The sequence below is a fragment of the Protobothrops mucrosquamatus genome, unplaced genomic scaffold (assembly GCF_001527695.2).
Source record: "Protobothrops mucrosquamatus isolate PMUCROS unplaced genomic scaffold, P.Mucros_1.0 scaffold1297, whole genome shotgun sequence".
In the NCBI taxonomy this organism is placed as follows: Eukaryota; Metazoa; Chordata; class Lepidosauria; order Squamata; family Viperidae; genus Protobothrops; species Protobothrops mucrosquamatus.
The window spans coordinates 112638-123884 of record NW_015387499.1 but is presented as its reverse complement, the minus strand read 5'-3'; the positions used below and the strand labels follow the sequence as shown (position 1 = coordinate 123884).

The window sequence follows — 11247 nt, the reverse complement described above, 5'->3', positions numbered from 1 at the left end:
TTTAGGAACATTGTCAAACCATGATATGTTGGTTTGGGGCACTGTCAAGATTATTTGTGTTCCCCCATTTTTCATTTTAGGAACATCTTCAAACCATGAGATATTGGTTTGAGGCACCATCAGAGTCACTTTGTATCCCCTCAGTTTTCACTTTGGGAAAACCGCCAAACCGCCATATTGATTAGTAGCAGTCTTTAAAGACCAGTATGTTCCCCCATTTCTCGCTTTAGGAACATTGTCAAACCATGATATGTTGGTTTGGGGCACTGTCAAGATTATTTGTGTTCCCCCATTTTTCATTTTAGGAACATCTTCAAACCATGAGAAGTTGGTTTGAGGTACTGTCAAGATCACTTGCCTCCCCCATTTCTTGCTTTGGGAACATCATCCAACCACCATCTTGGTTAGTAGCAATCCTTAAAAGTAGGCATGTTCCCCTATTTCTCGCTTTAGGAACATCTTCAAACCACGAGATATTGGTTTGAGGCACCATCAGGGTCACTTTGTGTCCCCTCAGTTTTCACTTTGGGAAACCGCCAAACCACCATATTGGTTAGTAGCAGTCTTTAAAGACCAGTATGTTCCCCCATTTCTCGCTTTAGGAACATTGTCAAACCATGATATGTTGGTTTGGGGCACTGTCAAGATTATTTGTGTTCCCTCATTTTTTATTTTAGGAACACTTCAAACCACGAGATATTGGTTTGAGGTACTGTCAAGATCACTTGTGTCCCCCATTTCTCGCTTTGGGAACACCACCAAACCACCATCTTGGTTAATAGCAATCCTTAAAAGTAGGCATATTCTCCTGTTTCTCGCTTTAGGAACATCTTCAAACCATGAAATGTTGGTTTGAGGCAGCTCTTAAGATTATTTACATCCCTCCCGCTTTTTGCTTTCGGGTTATCAGCCCAAATCACCCCATAGCCTTTTCAGATGGGTTTCCCTCAGGAACACGCAGACCCCGATTACGTCGCTCACAAAGGCATTTTGGGGAACGTCAGAAAAGCAACGTTAAGGACCATCTCGACGACACAGGAAATACAGCTCTGGAAACGTTTGAAAAGAACAAAAAATAAATCCCTACTTTGCTTTTCCATCAATAAGCCCACCTCGGCACAGATTTGGAAATACGCCCCCCCCCCACAAATATTCCTGGACCGTATCACATTTTCAGGTGCCAGCCTAATGTGAATGCAACTTAAATATTAAAAAAAAAAACCCAAAACAAACCAGCTGTAAATCTAGCAAAGGTGAAAAGGTGTTTTCTTGGTGACAAATAATTTTCAGAAGGTAAAGAAAGTCTCTGGGGGGTTTGTCTGTACCGCACGGGGATCCTGGTTTAGGTCTTCTGCTCGAAGAGATCGTGGTATTCCTGCTCGTCCAGCTCCCGGTTGTACTTCTCAATCTCGCGGTTCGCCTCTTCCACGTAATCGTTCATGAACTGGTCCATCACTGAGGTGAAACCGTTAAGGAGAAAAAAGGGCATCTGGGAAGAGCCTGAGAAACAATTAAAGCGTAGTCCTTGACTTACGACCAGAGTTGAGCCCGAGATTTACGTTGCTAAGTGAGACATTGGTTAAGTTGAGAGGGATCTCGGAGTCCTAGTGGACAATCCCTTAAAGAGGAGCCAGCCGTGTCCTGCAGCTGCCAAAAAGGCCAACACAGTGCTAGGCTGCATTGATAGAGGGATAGAATCAAGATCATGTGAAGTATTAATACCACTTTACAAGGCCTTAGTAAGGCCACACTTGGAATACGGCATCCAGTTTTGGTCACCACGATGTAAAAAAGATGGTGAGACTCTAGAAAGAGTGCAAAGAAGAGCAACAAAGATGATCAGGGGACTGGAGGCTAAAACATACAAGGAACAGTTGCTGGAATTGGGTATGTTTAGTCTAATGAAGAGAAGGACGAGGGGGGACATGATAGCAATCTTCCAGTATCTCAGGGGCTGCCCCAAAGAAGAGGGAGTCAAGCTATTCTCCAAGGCGCCTGAAGGCGGGAGAAGAAGCAATGGATGGAAACTAACCAAGGAGAGAAGCAACCTGGAACTAAGGAGAAACTTCCTGACAGTGAGAACAATTAACCAGTGGAACAACCTGCCTCCAGAAGCGGTGAATGCTCCAACACTGGAAGTTTTTAAGAAGAGACTGGACAGCCATTGGTCTGAAATGGTATATGGTTTCCTGCCTGAGCAGGGGGTTGGACTAGATGACCTCCAAGGTCCCTTCCAACTTTATATTATTATTATTATTATTATTATTATTATTATTATTATTATTATTATTATTATTATTATTATTATTATTATTATTATTATTATTATTATTATTATTATGTGAGCTTGTGCCCCATTTTAGGATCTTTCTTTGCCACAGTTGATAAGTGAATCGCTGCCGTTGTTAAGTGAGGAATGTGGTTAAGTGAGGAACGTGGTTCTTGTTCAGTGAATTTGGCTCCCCCTGCTGGTCAGAAGGTCGCAAAAGGGGGATCCCGTGACCCCGGGGGGGGGACGCTGCGACTGTCGTAAATACGAGTCAGTGACCAAGCGGCTGAATTTTGATCACGTGACCCTGGGGATGCTGCGACGGTCGTGAAGTGTGAAAAAATGGTCCTAATCCACTTTCAGTGCCGTCGTAACTTCGGGCGGTCATAAATGGTTATAAGTCGGGGACTCCCTGTGTTCTTATTGAATTTCGCGCCGATCGTTCTCAGCCCAGCCCACCTCACGGAGTTGTGGGGAAAACAGGAAGAGGAAGGAATATTAGGTTATATTCATCACTGTGCGTTAATTATTAAAGGTAATAAAGGTGAGATGTAAATAAAATAAGGAATGCCAAGCTAAACATGCAAAACACACGACGTATAGCAAAAGATACGCGGGTGATAATCCATCTTGTCTCCAAAGAAATTCACAAACTGGGTCCCGTTGTAGAAGTAGCCAGTGGGGAGCGGATCCAAGTGCCGTTTTACCTGGAATTCAGAGAGAGAGAAAGAGATTGCAGAGAGTGGTACCCCTAAAACACACTCCCATTGCAAGTCCCTGAACGTATATTTTTAGAATTTTTTTTTTAAATATATTTTATTAAATTTTATAAGGGTAAAGGAAAAGTAGGTCAATAAGGGTATGACAAGGGATAACACACACACAAAAAAAAGGCTAGACCAGGGGAAGGGATAGGTACACTACCGGGATTGTCCCCCACACTAAGTCAACGCTTCAACAAGTAAACTCGTCCGGGTATACATATTCAATCATACTAATTAATATAAAATAGTAATGCTTAATAAAATATTACTAATATAGTACTACGTAGCTACAATAACTTTAACACATTAATATATTACTTATTAATTATAATTACTTCTTATTAGAATCACAAATAAAAAAGAAAAAAAATTCATAGGAATAAACATAAAATTTAAATGCAAACTTTATATAATACTAAACAGTTATAAAGATCAAATTAGTTATAATCACATAACTAAAATTTGATAAATGGGTAAAAACCCTCCAAGTAAATATCCATACTTAATAACTTATCAATTATTTCTGATCACTTAGTAATAAAAATATTATTAATCTAACAAAATAAAACTTAATTAGAAAGCTATCATTTATTCTATTCAGTTTTAAAATTCCATTCACATTTAAACTCCATTCATATTCTGACCTATTTTTAGAATTTTAATCTGCATAGTTTTCATATTTTCATTATTTTTCTGTTTGTTTTATAGCCAGCGAGCTGCCCAGAGTCTGCTCATAGGGAAGATGGGCGGCATAAAACTTTAATAAATAGAAATATAAATAAATCGGGGTCACGGGGGATGCGAACTTGTCTGGAAACTGGGTTTCCTGCCTGAGCAGGGGGTTGGACTAGATGACCTCCAAGGTCCCTTCCAACATCAACATCATCATCATCATCATCATCATCATCATCATCATCATCATCATCATCATCATCATCACTTCTGAATCAGGAACCCCCACCAAAACAGTCCTTTAGAACTGGCCCCAGCAGAGACCAGCACAAACCAACATAAAGAAGAGGCAAGAGCATGTGGTCCTCGCTTTACGTCCACAACTGAGGCCAAAACAGCTGTTGCTAAGTGCGTTTTCCTCCATTTTACGACCTTTCTTGCCAAAACGGTTAAAGGAATCACTGCGTTTGTTAAGCGAGTCACACGGTCGTTAAATGAATCTGGCTTTCCCATTGATTTTGCGCGTCAGGTCGCCAAAAGGGGAATCACGTGACCCAGGGGGGATGCTGTGACCGTCATAAATACGAGTCAGTTGGCCAAGCGGCCGAATTTTTATCACCTGATCATGGGGATGCTGCGACGGTCGTTAAGAATGGAAAACGGTCCTTTTTTTCAGTGCCGTTGTAACTATCGCTCGCTAAATGAAACTGTTGTAAGTCGAGGACTGCCTTTAGACAACTCCAGAGGAAGAACGTGTCCAAAGTGCAAATGTTCGGCACGGGGAGGGAGAGCCTTCTGCATTTTAATCTAGCCGATTAAATTAAATGATAAATAAAGACGGACGGGAGGAGAGGAGACAAAATACAGCCAATCAATGGAGTCAGGACTCTAGTTGAGATGAAGGACTGACATGTCTCGTTTATGTCCTTTATCTACTTTATTCTCCAAAGCACCAGAGGGCAGGACAAGAAACAACAGATGGAAACTGATCAAGGAGAGAAGCCACCTGGAATTAAGGAGAAACTTCCTAACAGTGAGGACAATTAACCAGTGGAACAGCTTGCCACCAGAAGTTGTGGGTGCTCCATCACTGGAGGTTTTCAAGAAGAGATTGGGCAGCCACCTGTCTGAAATGGGTAGAGGGTCTCCTGCTTGAGCAGGGGGCTGGACTAGAAGACCTCCAAGGTCCCTTCCAGCTCATTCTGCTAATCAAGGAGAGAAGCAACCTGAAATGAAGGAGAAACTTCCTGACAGTGAGGACAATCAACCAGTGGAACAGCTTGCCACCAGAAATCGTGGCCGCTCCATCACTGGAGGCTTTTAAGAAAGGACTGCATAGCCACCTGTCTTAAATGGGTATAGGGCAGGGGTGGGGAACCTTGGCTCTTTTATGACTGGTGGACTTCAACTCCCAGAATTCCTGAGCCAGCCATGCTGAGGGGAAAGGGAGAGGTTTCCAAGCTGAGCCAGGCTGGCTCAGGAATTCTGGGAGTTGAAGTCCAAGAGTCATAAAGCGGCCTAGGCCTAGGCCAGGGGTAGGCAACCTTGGCTCTTTTATGACTTGTGGACTTCAACTCCCAGAATTCCTGAGCCAACCATGCTGAGGGCAAAGGGAGAGGTTTCCAAGCTGAGCTAAGGCAGGACATTAAGCAGGACATAGGACATAAAACAAGACATAGGTCATAAAACAGGACATGAGTCCTAAATGCGTGTATTAGTTAGAAGAAGCAAAAAGAAAATGGAAAATGTCAAAACCACAAGTTCATTTGTCGGTCGCACAAAGGTGTCAAGCTTGAAGCTCTGCTACAGGTAACCACATATATCTCTATGTCTCATTTGTAGCTAACCACAAGTGCGATGCAGGAAACTTCGACACTTAGAAACTTTAGCAAGGTATTTTAGCTACTTTAGCATAGCAACAGGGGGGGCTGTGATTCAAGTAACCAATCAATGCTAACAAGTTACACTTCCGTGTTTTGCTGTTTCTGAAGAGTATACATGAACTTGTTTTTTTATAAGAAGCTGTTCAGATGTGCTTACAAATATATTGCTCTGAACCTTGCGCAAATAAACCAACTTCTTTTGATTCCGTGGTCTGAGTCCTGTGGTTTTCTGCAATAGTGCCATGCTGGCTGAGGAATTCTGGGAGTTGAAGTCCATGAATCATAAAGCAGCCTAGGCCTAGGCCAGAGGTAGGCAACCTTGGCTCTTTTATGACTAGTGGACTTCAACTCCCAGAATTCCTGAGCCAGCATAGGGGAAACTTTGGCCCCTTCATGACTCATGGACTTCAACTCCCAGAATTCCTGAGCCAGCAAGGCTCAGCTTGGAAATCGCTCCCTTTCCCCTCAGCATGGCTGGCTCAGGAATTCTGGGAGTTGAAGTCCACGAGTCACAAAAGAGCCAAGGTTGCCTACCTCTGGCCTAGGCCTAGGCCGCTTTATGACTCGTGGACATCAACTCCCAGAATTCCTGAGCCACCATGGCTCAGATTGGAAACTCTCCCTTTCTCCTCAGCATGGCTGGCTCAGGAATTCTGGGAGTTGAAGTCCACAAACCATAAAAGAGCCAAGGTTGCCTACCTCTGGGCTAGGCCTAGGCCGCTTTATGACTCGTGGACTTCAACTCCTAGAATTCCTGAGCCTGCCATGCTGAGGGGAAAGGGAGAGGTTTCCAAGCTGAGCCATGCTGGCTCAGGAATTCTGGGAGTTGAAGTCCACCAGTCATAAAGCAGCCTAGGCCTAGGCCAGAGGTAGGCAACTTTGGCTCTTTTATGACTGGTGGACTTCAACTCCCAGAATTCCTGAGCCAGCCATGCTGAGGGGAAAGGGAGAGGTTTCCAAGCTGAGCCATGCTGGCTCAGGAATTCTGGGAGTTGAAGTCCACGAGTCATAAAAGAGCCAAGGTTGCCTAGCCCTGGTATAGGGTCTCCTCTTTGAGCATGGGGTTCGACACTAGAAGACCCCCAGACTCCCTTCCAGTTCTATTCTGATTGATTGATACATTTTGCTCCGCTCTGCTTACTCGGCTGCTCCTGCCGAGAAGCCATTTTGCTCACTTACGTGGATGCTCTTGATCTCCTGGGACGTCAGCATGCCCCGGGTCTTCAGAGCTTTTCTCTGTGGTTTCTGCGTTTGGGTGAGAGAGAAAGAAAAACTCAGTTCAGCTGATTGAAAACCCAAAGGAAAACAAACAAACAAAAAACCCAGGGTGGGACAAATGTAGGGTACAATTTAGGAAACAATCATTTTTGTTTGACCAAGTTAAACGTCTATAGAGTCATCCAATTCATGGCTGACCCAAAGGTGGACTTTCTTGTTTTTAATAATAATAATAATAAAGTTGGAAGGGACCTTGGAGGTCATCGAGTCCAACCCCCTGCTCAGGCAGGAAACCTTATACCATTTCGGACATCTTTGCAGACGTTTCGCTTCTCATCCCAGAAGCTTCTTCAGCTCTGACTGTATGATGGGGGAATGGAAGGATTTATACTCCTTGCAGACAGCTGGTCATTTGCCTCCTTTGAGAGAGTCGTTGAGGCCACCTGGAGGTTTACCTGCATGCTCGGGGTCACCTGAGTGGTGCAAATGGGTGTGGAGCCTTCTTGGCTGCAGGACGTTTTGTGCCCTGGGTCCCTTTTGTGTTGGAAGACAGTGTTGTGATTCCTCGCCAGCCAGTGGACCCGGCAGCTGAGTCTGGGGAATCAGAGGAGGAGGAGGAGGAGCCAGGAGTGACGTCAGAGGTAGGCTCTGAGGAGCTCCAAGACTTACAGTCGGACGAGGAGTCTGGCCCCTCTACTCGCACTCAGGCTGAGACATAGCTGTGCTGGGAGCCTGAGTTGGACAGTGATGAAGAACAGCTGGGACACATCCTGGATGCACGAAAGCGCAGGCAAGAGAAGTGAGTAGGACAGAGGAATGCAATGGGGCGGCTCCAAAGGCAAAGGAGAAGGCATTAGGAAGCCACGCCTTGGCTGAATTATAAAAGGGAAGGGGTGGGAGGTGCTGGTTGCCGAACGCAACCGTTTGTGTTGAGGATCGAGTTTCTGTGGATTGTGTTTGTTTGCCTTGGACATTGACTCAGGTCTGTGAGAATAAAAAGGGGTTTTTTTTCCCTTGCGGTTCCTGCCTGTTTCTTGGAAGAGGGGTTTCTCCTTGTGAGCATAACAAGGACTCACGTAGGCTGGGACAGAACAGACAAGGCACAGCCCATCAGTTTGAGATGCAGGCAACACAGACTCATCCCCAACAGCCTGCTCATGTCTTCAACCATGAAGGACTGTCACTATCAAATATTCAGATTCAAACCATGGAAACTTGGACGGCAATGATTTCAGAGAAGACTGGGCTACTGAGATAGCCTGGCGCCAGGAGCGGGCAACTTCTAATCCAGAGAGGTTTAATTTAATATCTGATCCAGCACAACGCCCTTTCGGCTTTGATCTCCCGAGGAAAATCTGGGCAGTGCTCAACTGGATCCGAACCAACCACGGCAGGTGCCAATATTGGAAGTATAAACAGGGGCTGGTGGATAATCCTAATTCTGACTACGGAAACGTCCCGCAAACTTTACGTCGTTATTGCGACAGAATAACCCCCCCTCAAAATGTGTTCCCTGGATCCCTGCCTGAAATACATCATCTCAAAGGCAGTGCTGTCCAATGGTTAAAGGATCTGGATATCCAGCCATGGGGCTTAGCCACTCTAGGAACTTACTCATACATAATTTAATTTTATTCACAATTTTATGCATCGCTCGTGCCGTGTGTTTTTAAAATGGTTCACTGAGCTGGCGTTTTATATTTCGGGATGCATTTGATACGCTGTTTTTTTATAAGTTTTTATGCATTAATGCTGCATTTTGTTATGCCATACATGACCAAGGAAATAACCGGGGGAGGGATCTTGGCCAACTGCACATAATCCAGGATTGTTGTTGTCTTACTACACTTTAAACCAACTAACTTTTCTCTGTTGAAGAATTCGTATCATGAGAGGAGAAAGAAAAATGTTTTATAAATGACAACCTCGACTTGACAGCCTGATACATTTTTAAAGGATTTGGCACAGATATCAAAGGCCCGGAAATCAAGCATTACATCTGATGAATGTTCCACAGATCAATTTTCATGCGATGTTCGGAACCGATACACGTTAATTAGGTGAATCACGGATGCGGATTGCGGCGGTTTATGAATTTTAAGATGCTTTAAATGTCAAGCTTCTGAAGAATCTTTTTCATGTGCGAACTGGATGGCACACACAGCTAGACTGTGTGGGCTTGCGTTTAAGATATTTGTCTGTGCACACACACACACACAAATGGAGATAGCGGACTTTCTACGTCGCTTCGATGCATACAGAACTACGCCTGTTTTCAATCCTTAACACAATCTAATACAAAAAAATGTTTCCACTCTTCCCAGCATCTATTCTCCAAAGCACCTGAAGAAGACAGGACAAGAAGCCACGGACGGAAACTAACCAAGGACAGAAGCAACCTGGAACTAAGGAGAAACTTCCTGACAGTGAGAACAATTAACCAGTGGAACAACCTGCCTCCAGAAGCGGTGAATGCTCCAACACTGGAGGTTTTTAAGAAGAGACTGGACAGCCATTTGTCCGAAATGGTATAGAGTTTCCTGCCTGAGCAGGGGGTTGGACTAGATGACCCCAAGGTCCCTTCCAACTCTGTTATTCTGTTATCCTCCCTCCCTCCCTCCCTCCCTCCTCCAACACTGGAAGTTTTTAAGAAGAGACTGGACAGCCATTTGTCTGAAATGGTATAGGGTTTCCTGCCTAAGCAGGGGGTTGGACTAGATGACCTCCAAGATCCCTTCCAAAGCTATTATTCTATTGTTCTGTGAGGCTGTGAAATGCGGCAGAACTCGCGTGACAACTGCCTCACTTAGCGACTGAAATTTTGGGCTCAGTCGTAAGTCGAGGACCGCCTGTTATTTTATTGGACTCATGTGATGGAGGAGAAAACGGGCACACACGAGTGATCAAAGGGCGGTATGAAAGGACTCGGTGATCACGGGGTCTCAGGGGGCTGGACTAGAGGACCTCGCAGGTCCCTTCCAACTCTTGTTATTCTGTTAAATCTGTTCTGTTAAATCACGCTCGGCCGGCAGTTAATACTGTTGAGAAATCTGCTTTGCAGTTTCTACAAAGAAATACCGCACTGCTTCTCCTGCCTCTGTTTTTCTAAGTTGGCCTTCAACGGCGCCGTCGTAGTCCGCCATCTTGATTTTTTTTTTTTACTCTAACCTTGGGCAGGTGAGGATGGGAGACTGTCACTCATCAGGGCTGGGATGGAGGTAGGGCACCTGAGGGCAGGACAAGAAGCAACGGATGGAAACTAACCAAGGAGAGAAGCAACCTGGAACTAAGGAGGAATTTCCAGACGGTCAGAACAATTAACCAGTGGAACGGCTTGCCACCAGAAGTTGTAGGTGCACCCATAACCCAGAAAGCCTTTCAGAACTTGGGACCTCTTGGAGAGAAACTGGACAAACCAGGGGGGGGGGTCCACTTGGGCTCAATTATGGTCCTTAAGTTGAAGACTCTCTGTACATAAGAATTCTTGGCCGATTCCTCTTTTCATCCCGTCCTCAGGATCTGCCACTCCTTTCCTACACACCCCCGGCTGGACCTAAAACACGCCCGTGGCAAAGCTAGTCTCCTAAGGTGTGACTGGTGACACCCCCCCTCCCACCCAGCAATCTGGCAGGGATCCTCACCTGTTTGGCCGTCTGCCTCAGCCAATCCTTGATGTCATCTTCTTTGAGGGAGCATCCCACGAACACCAGGAAACATTCCTGCGATCCAGGGTGGTCCCGGTTCTCGGTTTTGGAGTCAGGAGGGGAGGGGAGAGGCCCCTCCAGGACAGGTCCCAGGCTTAAGGTGTTGGAAGATGCGTGGTGACAAACTTCAACCATCCGGTCAGAATCTGTGCCAAAGAAATGGCAAAGGCTCAGTTTTGGGGATAGTTTTGCCAAAAACTGGCATTTCCTTCTGATTTTCAAGGCAATTTTGGTCTAGTGGTTAAGGCAGCAGCTAGAAATTGGGAAGGCGTGAGTTCTAGTCCTGATTTAGCCATGAAAGCCAACTGGGTGACTTTGGGCCAATCACCAGGAGACGGTGAGTTCTACTCCCGCCTTAGACATGAAAGCCAGTTGGGTGACTTTGGGCCAATCACCAGGAGACGGTGAGTTCTAGTCCCGCCTTAGACATGAAAGCCGGCAGGGTGATTTTGGGCCAATCATCAGGAGACGGTGAGTTCTAGTCCCGTCTTAGGCAAGAAAGCCAGTTGGGTGACTTTGGGCCAATCACCAGGAGACAGTGAATTGTAGTCCCACCTCAGCCATGAAAGCCAATTGGGTGACTTTGGGCCAATCACCAGGAGACGGTGAGTTCTAGTCCCGCCTTAGACATGAAAGCCGGCAGGGTGATTTTGGGCCAATCACCAGGAGACGGTGAGTTCTAGTCCCGCCTTAGACATGAAAGCCAGTTGGGTGACTTTGGGCCAATCACCAGGAGA

The 11247-nt window shown here is 45.5% G+C and overlaps 1 protein-coding gene across 1 annotated transcript in view; it reads right to left on the bottom strand.

Annotated features, from left to right (window-relative positions):
- Positions 1 to 1342: 1342 nt before the first annotated feature.
- Positions 1343 to 11247, bottom strand: part of CUNH20orf194 (chromosome unknown C20orf194 homolog) — a 99669-nt gene continuing 89764 nt past the window's right edge. The window contains exons 34-37 of the mRNA XM_015821289.1: positions 10448 to 10656; positions 6768 to 6833; positions 2883 to 2976; positions 1343 to 1455 (exon numbers count right to left, since the gene is read on the bottom strand). Of these exons, the coding sequence (XP_015676775.1) occupies positions 1343 to 1455; positions 2883 to 2976; positions 6768 to 6833; positions 10448 to 10656 (482 nt within the window). The remainder of the gene's footprint in view (positions 1456 to 2882; positions 2977 to 6767; positions 6834 to 10447; positions 10657 to 11247) is intronic.